This window comes from Salvelinus sp. IW2-2015, unplaced genomic scaffold, assembly GCF_002910315.2.
Source record: "Salvelinus sp. IW2-2015 unplaced genomic scaffold, ASM291031v2 Un_scaffold1789, whole genome shotgun sequence".
NCBI lineage: Eukaryota > Metazoa > Chordata > Actinopteri > Salmoniformes > Salmonidae > Salvelinus > Salvelinus sp. IW2-2015.
Window position 1 is genome coordinate 129,975 of NW_019943163.1, and position 12,912 is coordinate 142,886.

Sequence of the window (12,912 nt, forward strand, 5' to 3'; positions counted from 1 at the left end):
TCTTGAGATGTTGCTTCAATATATCCACATAATTTTCCTTCCTCATCATGCCATCAATTTTGTGAAGTGCACCAGTCCCTCCTGCAGCAAAGCATCCCCACAACATGATGCTGCCACCCCCGTGCTTCACAGTTGGATGGTTTCTTCGGCTTCCCAACGTCCCCCTTTTCCCTCCAAACATAACGATGGTCATTATGGCCAAACAGTTCTATTTTTTTCATCAGACTTCATCAGACATTTCTCCAAAAAGTAGGATCTTTGTCCCCATGTGCAGTTGCAAACCGTAGTCTGGCTTTTTTATGGCGGTTTTGAGCAGTGGCTTCTTCCTTGCTGAGCGCCTTCAGGTTATGTCCATATAGGACTCGTTTTACTGTGGATATAGATACTTTTGTACCTGTTTCCTCCAGCATCTTCACAAGGTCCTTTGCTGTTGTTTCTGGGATTGATTTGCACTTTTCGCACCAAAGTATGTTCATCTCTAGGAGACAGAACGTGTCTCCTTCCTGAGCGGTATGACGGCTGCGTGTCCCATTGATTTATAATTGCGTACTATTGTTTGACAGATGAACGTGGTACCTTCAGGCGTTTGGAAATTGTTCCCGAGGATAAACCAGACTTGTGGAGGTCTACAATTGTTTTCTGAGTTCTTGGCTGATTCTTTTGATTTTCCCATGATGTCAATTAAAGAGGCACTGAGTTTGAAGGTAGGCCTTGAAATCATGACAGGTACACCTCCAATTGACTCAAATGATGTCAATTAGCCTATCAGAAGCTTCTAAAGCCATGACATAATTTTCTGGAATTTTCCAAGCTGTTTAAAGGCACAGTCAACTTAGTGTATGTAAACTTCTGACCCACTGGAATTGTGATACAGTGAATTATAAGTGAAATAATCTGTCTGTAAACAGTTGTTGGAAAAATTACTTGTGTCATGCACAAAGTAGATGTCCTAACCGACTCCGACTTGCCAAAACTATAGTTTGTTAACAACAAATTTGTGGAGTGGTTGAAAAACGAGTTTTAGTGACTCCAACCTAAGTCTATGTAAACTTCCGACTTCAACTGTAGATATTCCATAAAKAAATCTGCCGTTTCCAGCTACAATAGTCATTTACAACATTAACAATGTTTACACTGTATTTCTGATCAATTTCATGTCATTTTAATGGACAAAAAAATTAGCTTTTCTTTAAAAAACAAGGACATTTCTAAGTGACACCAAACTTTTGAACGGTYGTGTMTATGTTCCTCAGGAGTACTAGTAGTAGCAGTATATAATGGTGATGTATTATAATAATATATAACAGTAATTTGTGGTTATTCCTCTCAGGAGTTCTTCTTTGACCCCGAGGTGCTGACAGAGGGACAGCTGGCTCCTAACGACCGCTGCTGCAGGATATGTGGCAAGATCGGACACTTCATGAAAGACTGTCCCATGCGCAGGAAGTAAGGAGTGTGTGTGTGTGTGTGTGTGTGTTGTGTAAGCATGTACTGTATACCCGTGTGTGTTTGTTGTGACAGCCATGAAATCTATGGCAGAACCATCTCTGTGCATCTCCTCCCAGCGCTGCGATTCCCATTTAATTTCCATGTAAATAGCCAGTATCAGCTGCATCAAAATGGTGGCGCGAGACAGGAAGTTTTAAAACCCTCCGCTCTGATGGTTGTTCGTACCTTGAGCTGGCAGACAGTCAAGAATCCAGTGCAAGGAGAGCGTATCTAAGACTTTGCATACAGTTACCACACCTTGTGCAGATGGTGGAAACCTTGCATTGAGAAGGAACAAGTCATTAAGTTGATCTTGAAAAACATCAACCCTCTACTAGCCAATCCAACTCAGAGAAAGAGTCACCGCTGGCGATGGACTGGTTAGACTGGTTAGACAGCAGCCAGACTATCAACCACAGCCAGTCACCCAGCCAGAACAAATCAAATTTTATTGGTCACATACACATGGTTAGTAGATGTTAATGCGAGTGTTGGCGAAATGCTTGTGCTTCTAGTTCCGACAATGCAGTAATAACCAACAAGTAATCTAACCTAACAATTTCACAACAACTACCTTATACACACAAGTGTAAAGGGATAAAGAATATGTACATAAAGATATATGAATGAGCGATGGCGACACGAATCCCATTATGCAAGACTGCCAGTAGACGTGGCTATAGAGTACAGTATATGACTATGAGAGGTGAGCTAGGGTATGTAAACATAAAAGTGCATTGTTTTAAAGTGGCTAGTGATACATGTATTACATAAAGATGGCAAGATGCGAGATGATATAGAGTACAGTATATACATATACATATGAGATGAGTAAATGTAGGGTAATCTAACATTATATTAAGTGGATTGTTTAAAGTCGCTCAGTGATACATTTTTGATAATTTCCATATTAAGTGAGCTGGAGTTGAGTCAGTATGTTGGCAGCGGCCACTAAATGTTAGTGGTGGCTGTTTACAGATCTGATCCTTGAGAATAGAACGCTGTTTTCAGTCTCTCGGTCCCTGCTTTGATGCACCTGTACTGACCGCTTCTGGATGATAGCGGGTGACAGGCAGAGGCTCGGGTGGTTGATGTCCTTGATGGTCTTTATGGCCTTCTGTGACATCGGGTGGTGTAGTGTTCCTGGAGAGCAGAGTAGTTTGCCCCCGGTGATGCGTTGTGCAGACCTCACTACCCTCTGGAGAGCCTTGCGGATGTGGGCGGAGCAGTTGCCGTACCAGGCGTGATACAGCCCGACAGGATGCTCTCGATTGTGCTCTGTAGAAAATTTGTGAGTGCTTTTGGGTGACAAGCCAAATTCTTCAGCCTCCTGAGGTTGAAGGCTCTCGATGCGCCTTCTTCACAACGCTGTCTGTGTGGGTGGACCAATTCAGTTTTCTGTGATGTGTACGCGAGGAACTTAAAACTTACTACCTCTCCACTACTGTCCCGTCGAGTGTGGAGAGGGGTGCTCCCTCTGCTGTTTCCTGAAGTCCACATCATCCTTTGTTTTGTGACGTTTGTCATCTCCGAGGCCCTCACCTCCTCCCTGTAGGCAATCTCGTCGTTGTTGGTAATCAAGCCTACCACTGTGTGTCGTCTGCAATCTTGATGATTGAGTTGGAGGCGTACATGGCCACGCAGTCGTGGGTGAACAGGGAGTACAGGAGAGGGCTCGAACGCACCCTTGTGGGGCCCCAGTGTTGAGTCAGCGGGTGGAGATGTTGTACCTACCTCCTCCACCTGGGGCGGCCCGTCAGGAAGTCCAGGACCCAGTTGCACAGGGCGGGTGTGGACCAGGGTTTGGAGGGTACTATGGTGTTAAATGCTGAGCTGTAGTCGATGACAGCATTCTCACATAGGTATTCCTCTTGTCCAGATGGTTAGGGCAGTGTGCCACAGTCAGCCATCAGCCACAGTCTCAGTCTAGATCCTCAGGTGTTCTGTTGATGTTGCAGAGAGGACATCCCCAGTCGCATATCCAAATCCGTATCAAGTAAACCACAACATGCCAACACCTCTAACTCCCATCATAAGAACACCGTCCGTCTCTGGGACCCCCTGCTCTGGGCCTCCCGCTCTGGGACCCTCCGCTCTGGACCGCTCCTGCTCTGGGACCCCCTGCTCTGGGACCCCCCTGTCTGGACCCTCCTGCTCTTGCTGGACCTCCTGCTCGGGACCTCTGCTCTGGGACCTCCCGCTCCTGGAATCGCCTCTGACCTTCTGGAACCCCTCGCTCTGGGACCCCCCTGCTCGGACCTACCCCTGCTCGGGACCCCCCTGTCTGGGACCCCCCCTGTCTCTGGAACCCCTCTCGACCTCCCCTTCTCCGGCTCTGGGACCCCTCCGCTCTGGGACCCTCTCGTCTGGGACCCTCTCGCTCTGGACCCTCTCGGCTCTGGGACCCCCCTGCTCTGGGACCCCCCTGCTCTGTCCAGAGCTGAAATCCCAACAGTCTCACTGCCTAGCCCCACCCATCAACATCCCCTTCCTTTCAGCCAAAACCACACCGGCTGGTGTTACTGTTGTCTATAGGCCCTGGGACAGGAAGTTCCATCCTGGACACCGGGGTCATCTGTTGCTCAATGAGAAGCTGTGGAACGAGGTGTAAGGTCCACAATACAACATGAAGCCTGCTTTTTGAAGTCGGTTCGATATTTTTTTTTWAATAATCACGGTTTTCGATTTRGGTTTAGATTATTTGGTTTGAATGCTGTAACACAGAATAAAACAATGAATTAAAGTCTCATGATGGTAGTGACGGACCATTACTGCTGATCACTCATTAACCATCAGTTATTCACGTTACTTTACTTAAATTTTTTCTCCCCAATTTCGTGGTATCCAATTAGTAGTAGTTACAGTCTTGTCTCATCGCTGCAACTCCCGTACGGACTCGGGAGAGGCGAAGGTCGAGAGCCATGCGTCCTGGGAAACGCAACTCAACCGCACTGCTTCTTGACACAATGCACATCCAACCCGGAAGCCAGCCGCAGCAATCTGTCGGAGGAAACACCGTACACCTGGTCAGCGTGCACTGCGCCCGGCCCGCCACTGGAGTCTCTAGTGCGCGATGAGACAAGTATATCCCTGCCGGCCAAACCCRCCCTAACCCGGACYARGCTGGGCCAATTGTYCYRCGCCCCATGGGTCTCCCGGTCGTGGCCGGCTGCGACAGAGCCTGGGCTCGAACCAAGAATCTCTGGTGGCACAGCTAGCACTGTGATCATTCCATCTCATCTCTATCAAGCTGCTGTATATACTGTCTGACAACATCACTATTTTAGTAGTTCTTCTAAGTAAATAAAGCATACTTTTATGACTGCTGAATACCAACTATCAATCACTTAGATCATGTATTTTCAGGTAGAGATACCCTGGTTGCTGCTCTCTATATCCCAGCTGCCTCTTCTGTAGCAGGCATAAAGGAAACACAGACTGGACAAGTAGACACGCAATGGATTATGGTCATTGTAGTTAATGATGGATGCAGCAGCCTGCTGAAGCACAAGATACTCCTTACACAGGAAATGCCTATCCAGCAGAAGCCATATTGTTTGTCCCCAGCAAGGCACATCATCCAAAAGGGGACTCATTTAATGATATGTTGATATAATTGAATGTTCTTCATCTCTTGTCGACCTCATTCCCAATAAAGATTGGTGGTCTTAGATGTTGTGTGGACTATAGGAAGACCAACAATGTTTCCCAGACTGATGCCTATCCTCTTCCCACCATCCACGAGATCCTGGAGTCATTGTCTGGCAATGTTGTGTTCACTAACCTTGACCTCAATAGTGGCTATTGGCAGGTTGAGATGGACCAGGATGGACAACACTGCTTTTGTCTGTGCTGAGGGCCTGTTTTCCTTCACAGCCTTTTGGATAAAACAAATGTGCCTGCCACTTTCCAAAGACTGATGGAGACTACGCTAGGTGGAACCCGACGTTGAACCCTACGTTTGGTGGACCTACGTTTAGCTGACCTACGTTTATTATGACCTTACGTTTAGGTGGACCATACGTTTACGTTGACTACTGTAGTGACAGTTAGGTGGACTGGTGGACTCTTTAGGTATGGTGACACGTTAGTGACTGGTGGACTACTTTGGGTGGACACTAGGTGACTACGTAGGGACACTTAGGTGGACACGTTAGTTGGACTGGTGGACAGTTAGTACTGTACTACTTGGGTGACTACTGTAGTGACTACGTTAGGTGCGACACTTAGGTGGTAACGTTATGACTGGTGAACTTTTGTGACTGGTTACCACTTGGATGGACCTACGATTGGTGGACCTACGTTGGGTGGACCTACGTTGGGTGGACCTACGTTGGTGGACTCGTTGGGTGGACTACGTTTGGTGGACCCGTTGGGTGGACCTACGTTGGTGGACTACTTGGTGGACCTACCGTGGGTGGATACCGTTGGGTGGATACCTACGTTGGGTGGACCTACGTTGGGTGGACCTACGTTGGGTGGACCTACCGTTGTGTGACATACCTTGGCTGGACCTACGTTGGGTGAGCTCAAAGGGAACACTTCAATATCCACTGTCAGCTGGTCTGACAGTGAACATGAGAAGAGCAACTTCTGCCAAACCTCCCTGAAGTTCCTGGGCCATATTTGTCCTCTGACAGCATCCATGTGGATCCTGAAAAAGACCAAGGCTATACAATACTTCCTGTCCAACCCCCTCAAGGCAATTCAATGGTTCCTTGGGATGGCAGGATGGTACCATGGTTTGTTGTCAACTTCTCCCTGGTGGCAGAAACCACTCAACGAGGAAAGGAGCGAATTTCTGATCTACGGATAGGTGGCCAGAAGCTCCTGCTGATGAGCTCTAATGTACTCCCAAATCTCAACCTGAAAAAACTAAGCATAAAAGAAACGTCCTCTCACTGTCAAACTGAATTTATTTTCAGCAACCTTAACAAGTATTTGTATAAAATAAGATTCAAACACTGAGACATAAACTGAACAAGTTCCACAGACATGTGACTAACAAAATGGAATAATGTGTCCCTGAACAAAAAAGGGGGGGGGGTCAAAAGTAAACAGTACTGGTCCACCAGCATGCATTAAGTACTGCAGTGCATCTCCTCCTCATGGAGTGCACCAGATGTGCCAGTTCTTTGCTGTGAGTATGTTACCCCACTCTTCCACCAAGGCACCTGCAAGTTCCCGGACATTTCTGGGGGAATGGCCCAAGCCCTCACCTCCGATCCAACAGTCCCAGACTCTCAATGGGATTGAGATCCGGCTCTTCGCTGCCATGGCAGAACACTGACATTCCTGTCTTGCAGGAATCACGCACAGAAATGAGCAGCATGGCTGGTGGCATTGTCATGCTGAGGGTCATGTCAGGATGACCTGCAGGAAGGGTACCACATGAGGGAGGAGGATGTCTTCCCTGTAACGCACAGCGTTGCGATTGCCTGCAATGACAACAAGCTCAGTCCGATGATGCTGTGACACACCCCCCAGACCATGACGGACCCTCCACCATCCAACATCAATCCCGCTCCAGAGTACAGCCTCAGTGTTACCGCCATTCCTTCGACGATAAACGCGAACTGACCATCACCCCTGGTGAGACAAACCACGACTCTCAGTGAAGAGCACTTTTAGCCAATCCTGGGTTTGTGCCCATAGGGGACGTTGTTGCCCGGTATGTCTGGTGAGGACCTGCCTTACAACAGCGCCTACAAGCCCTCATGCAGCCTCTCACCTATTGCGACATTCTGAGCACTGATGAGGATGTGCTTCCAGCTCCGTTAAACTCCCAGCAGTTTGTCACCATCCTGTACCTGTCCCGCAGGTGTGGTGTTCGGATGTACCGATCCTGTGCAGGTGTTGTTACACGTGGTCTGCCACTGCGAGGACAATCAGCTGTCCGTCCGGTCTCGCCGTAGCGCTGTCTTAGGCGTCTCACAGTACGAACATTGCAATTTATTGCCCTGGCCACATCTGCAGTCCTCATGCCTCCTTGCAGCATGCCTAAGGCACGTTCACGCAGATGAGCAGGGACCCAGGGCATTTTTCTTTTGGTGTTTTTCCAGAGTCAGTAGAAAGTAAGTTTTCATAACTGTGAACCTTAATTGCCTACCGTCTGTAAGCTGTGTCTTAACGACCGTTCCACAGGTGCTGTTCATGGGAAACAGTGTTTCAAGCGTGCGAGAGGAAGTTTTCAAACCCTCAGCTCTGAAGCTMSTTCATCCCTTTTTTTGTTTGGTTTTTAAAAGCGCGCTGTAGCCATACCTCAAGAAAGCGATAACGCCGAAAACATTCCTAAACAGGTTACAATGATAAATAAATAAACAGATTACAATAACAGGCAAATCTCCTTTCTCTGCTGGAGTTCTGTTGTCGGATTGGATTTTTTTTAAATCTGCTCTGTGGGAGTTGTTGGGGAATAATGTATTGTGAATCCTAATCATTTGTATTGATGTGTGGAACAAGTGTTTTATGGTTTGTGTGGGCCTGGTTTTGTGTTTATTGATGAACATTGCGTGCTCATGAGGTCAAATAGGTTCACGTGAAAAAAAATCTGGGCCGGACTGTATTTTAATGCCTGAGGTACAGGACTTTTCCTGAGAAACTTAAGTTCTTATTATTTTGTGACTGATATCGTTTGTATGATAATACAAAAAGAACACCATTGTTTTGGAGTTATTTATTTGAACGTTTAAGGGTTTATGAAAAGTTTATATTCCACGACTCCTTTATATTGGTCTAGACATAACAGGAAAGGAGAAATCCAACATTTCTCTGGTAGGCATGACCTTTCTGTCACCCCCTAACTGAACTCAGGAGTCAAGTCAAAACCGTTAGCGCGTGTGTGCGTTAATCTCCTCCTCCAGGTCTCGGCAGCGTCGTGAGCAGGAGGACCGAGCGGAGGGAAGGAGGGACTGGGCGGAGGGGGGCAGGGAACATCGTCAGGGTGAATATTGGAGAAGACCGGAAGAGAAACGGTGCTGCTTCCTGTGTGGAAGCCACGCCCACATCAAGAAAGACTGCCCCCAGTACAGAGGACCTGCTGGTGCCTTCTCTTCATCTCCCTCTTCTAACCACATGAGGAATTTGAGAGCGAGAAAAACAGGTATGATGAATACTCGCACAAACATTGACATGCACTCACACGCCTGGTCTAATCCTAGTGTGTTTATTTGTCCAGGACTCACCTCAACACTGGTCATTAATCTAGTGTGTTTTATTTGTCCAGGACTCAACTCAACCTGGTTCTAATCCTAGTGTGTTTTATTTGTCCAGGACTCACCTCAACCTGGTTCTAATCCTAGTGTGTTTATTTGTCCAGGACTCACCTCAACCTGGTCTAATCTAGTGTGTTTATTGTCCAGGACTCACCTCAACCCTGGTCTAAATCCTAGTGTGTTTATTTGATCCAGGACTCAACCTCAAGACCCTGGTCTAATCCTAATGTGTTTATTTGTCCAGGACTCACCTCAACCTGGTCTAATCCTAGTGTGTTTATTTGTCCAGGACTCAACTCAACAGGAGAAAAAAAAGAAGCAACAAAATATGATTGAGTCCACAAGCAGGTCATTGTCCAATTATTTTACTATAATTTCACAGAAATGTGTCTAAATAAATGTCAATGTTTCAGTCGGTTTACAGCATTGTGTTTGTTACCTTCCTTAAGCGTCCGTGCATCTCATCCCTGCTATATTGCGTCCACATGTGTTCCAGGCAGTCTAGCCAGCAGACACATGGGTCTGTCTGGTCCCAGAAGGAGCCCAGTGGACTGAGGAGATGGGGAGAGAGAGGCAGCTCTAGCCCCAAACCTCCGGGTTCTACTCTACTCCCTCTGAGGTCTGACCTGCAGTCCACCAGCCTGAACCTAGAACACCCGGAACTCAGAACCCTGACATGGAACCCCAGTGGATGGTGGCAGAGCCTGAGAGCCTGTCTCCCAAATGGCACCCTAATCTCCTATATATTAGACTAGTTAGGACCKGGGCTTTACGTTTGACCAGAGCCCTGGTCATAAGTAGTGCACTATATAGGAGATTAGGGTGCCATTTGGGACATAGAGAGGGTTTTTATGTTTTAACTACCCCTCCTGCCTCAGAGGAACTTTTTAAAGCGTTGTATTGTGTTTTAACTAAAAAGCCATTTTGCATGCTCCTCTCTTAAGTTGATTTTTATTTTTTTAATGTTATTTTAAAAGTGATTTATTTGTTAGATTTGTCTCGTGCAATGACGTCCTCCCAAARGCCCCTCTCTTCCACTTTGTCAAATCCAGTTTGAGCCGGGCTGTGTGACTGTCTGCTCATCTCTGTACGTGTGTGAAAAGGGGTGAATCTGTATTCAGAGGTGGAGGAACGGCCCTGAAACAGATGYGTTCTTTAGATAATAATGGACAGTTGGTATTAAATTGTCTCCTCCATGCCCAGAGTCTCCAAACATGGTAGCTAGCTAAAGATGAATTCCATTCTGCTTCTGCCTGCTCCCTCTAAACAGGTGCAGAATATATGTCTCTGTATTGGGTTACTAGTAGCCAACCCCCATGTGTGTAGATCTGAGAGGACTGGATAGATATAAGCACTATGGTAAAACATTAAATGACAACCTAGTCTATCAGAGGGGAGGGTGTGACACCATATTGCTTATATACCGAACCACGTGTCCTTTATCATCTACACAGGGGTTTTGGGTTGAGGGTTGGTTTMGGGTTTGGGGTGCAGGGAGCGGTAAGGGGGAAAACCGGAAAAATGATTTTTGTTTTTATGTTGCCTTTTTGTGGCCACGGTGCCTCTGATTGGTGGGCCTGGTAGCTGTAATGTCAGATTCTGTCCACTCTGGTCTGGGATGCTAGTGTTCTGAGACCTGCTTTATAAATAAACTTTCTTTACAAAAAGAAAAGAAACATGCCATTAATTTAATGTCCTGAAGATGTTGAAAACGATGTCGCGGGTTAAAATGTATTGGTCGCTTGTTGTTGGCTATTTCTAAGTTACACCGCGGCCGCCATGACATTTCTCTTAAAATATATATTTCACTGTGACCTGTTGCTGAGTGATTGAGTGGTGTGTGTGTGTGTGTGTGTGTGTGTGTGTGTGTGTGTGTGTGTGTGTGTGTGTGCTAATGGAGACAAAACACAAACTATTTTGGGCGCATTACATAAATCCACTGAGGTGGTTTAAACTGCATTCTAATGTTGACTGTGTAACGGATGTGAAATGGCTAGCTAGTTAGCGGTGGTGCGCGCTAATAGCCTTTCAAATCGGTGACGTCACTTGCTCTGAGACCTTGAAGTAGTGGTTCCCCTTGCTCAGCAAGGGCCGCGGCTTTTGTGGAGCGATGGGTAACGATGCTTCGTGGGTGACTGTTGTTGATGTGTGCAGAGGGTCCCTGGGGCAGCCCGAGGGGAAATTTTAAATGGAAGTTGTGGGACTCCCTCGGTTATTTTTATGAGGGAGTCCTCAATGAAACTGACATGAGGCTAAATGTGGAGAATGATACATTTGCCTCAGTTGACCATCAAGTACCTTAACCTTAATATACATGCCATCGTAGGCTACCATTTGATACAATACACATGTTGAAATGACTATCACTGGAGTCATTGCAAATCAATGTGTAGCCTACCAGGAGCTGGTAAACCAGTTGAATAGAAAGCCTGTAACTCAATGTGTAGCCTACCAGGAGCTGGTTAACCAGTGATAAAGCCTGTAACTCAATGTAGCCTACCAGGAGCTGGTTAACCAGTTGAATAGAAAGCCTGTAACTCAATGTGAGCCTACCAGAGCTGTAAACCAGTTGAATAAAAGCCTGTAACTCAATGTGAGCCTACCTGAGCTGGTTAACCAGAAGTTGAAAGAAAACCTTAACTCAATGTGTAGCCTACCAGAGCTGGTTAACCAGTTGAATAGAAAGCCTGTAACTCAATGTGTAGCCTACCTGGAGCTGGTAACCACGTTGAATAGAAAGCCTGTAACTCAATTGTAGACCTACCTAGACTGGTTAACCAGTTGAATAGAAAGCCTGTACATCAATGATAGAGCCTAACAGGAGCTGGAAACCAGTTGAATAGAAAGCCTTTAACTCAATGTGTAGCCTACCTGGAGCTGGTTAACCAGTTGAATAAAAGCCTGGTAACTCAATGTGTAGCCTACCTGGAGCTGGTTAACCAGTTGAATAGAAAGCCTGTAAACTCAATGTGTAGCCTACCTGAGCTGGTTAACCAGTGAATAGAAAGCCTGTAACTCAATGTGTAGCCTACCTGACTGTAAACCAGTTGAATAGAAAGCCTGTAACTCAATGTGTAGCCTACCTGGAGCTGGTAACCAGTTGAATAGAAAGCCTGTAACTCAATGTTAGCCTACCTGGAGCTGGTTAACCAGTGAATAGAAAGCCTGAAACTCAATGTTGAGCCTACCACGGAGCTGGTAAACCAGTTGAAAAAGAAACCTGTAACTCAATTGTAGCCTACCTGAAGCTGGTTAACCAGTTGAATAGAAAGCCTGTAACTCAATGTGTAGCCTACCTGGAGCTGGTAAACCAGTTGAATAGAAAGCCTGTAACTCAATGTGTAGCCTACCTGGAGCTGGTTAACCAGTTGAATAGAAAGCCTGTAACTCAAGTGTAGCCTACCTGAGCTGGTTAACCAGTTGAATAGAAAGCCTGTAAACTCAATGTGTAGCCTACCTGGAGCTGGTTAACCAGTTGAATAGAAAAGCCTTAACTCAATGTGTAGCCTACCTGAGCTGGTAAACCAGCATAATAGATAACACTGATACCACTGTCAAATTCATTGTTAACTTCGTAGACCTTGTGACGATATTAAAAACAACAATTAATGTAACATCAGATATACTACAGGTACTTAAAACACACGATTAGATTGATGTAACAGCTCAATTAGCTACAGGTAAAACACACATTGATTGAGTAACATCAGATTAAGCCAACAGTAAAAAACCCATTAGATTGAGTAACAGTCAGATAGGCTACAGTAAAAACCCATTAGATTGATTAACAGCCAGATTAGCTACAGGTAAAACACATTAGATTGATGTAACAGTCAGATTAGGCCACAGGTAAAACCCATAATTGAATGAACAGTCAATTAGGCTACAGGTAAAACCATTAGATTGATGTAACAGTCAGAATTAGCCACAGTTAAACACATTAGATTGATGTAACAGTCAGATTAGGCTACAGGTAAAACCATTAGATTGATGTAACAGTCAATTAGGCTACAGGTAAAACACATTAATTAGATTAACAGTCAATAGGCTCACAGTAAAACACAATAGATTGATGTAACAGTCAGATTAGGCTACAGGTAAACCCATTAGATTGATGTAACAGTCAGATTAGCTACAGGAAAACACATTAGATTGATGTAAATCAGATTAGCACAGGTAAAACCCATTAGATTGATGTAACAGTCAATTA

General features: G+C 45.8%; 1 protein-coding gene across 1 annotated transcript in view; it reads left to right on the forward strand.

Moving 5' to 3' along the window:
• The window catches only part of tut7 (terminal uridylyl transferase 7), a 58,849-nt gene extending 48,471 nt beyond the window's left edge, over nt 1-10,378 (forward strand). Inside the window, 4 exon segments of the mRNA XM_024139381.2 lie at nt 1,331-1,446; nt 8,352-8,590; nt 8,992-9,050; nt 9,199-10,378. Of these exon segments, the coding sequence (XP_023995149.2) occupies nt 1,331-1,446; nt 8,352-8,590; nt 8,992-9,038 (402 nt within the window). The 3' untranslated portion in view covers nt 9,039-9,050; nt 9,199-10,378.
• The last annotated feature ends 2,534 nt before the right edge of the window (nt 10,379-12,912 follow it).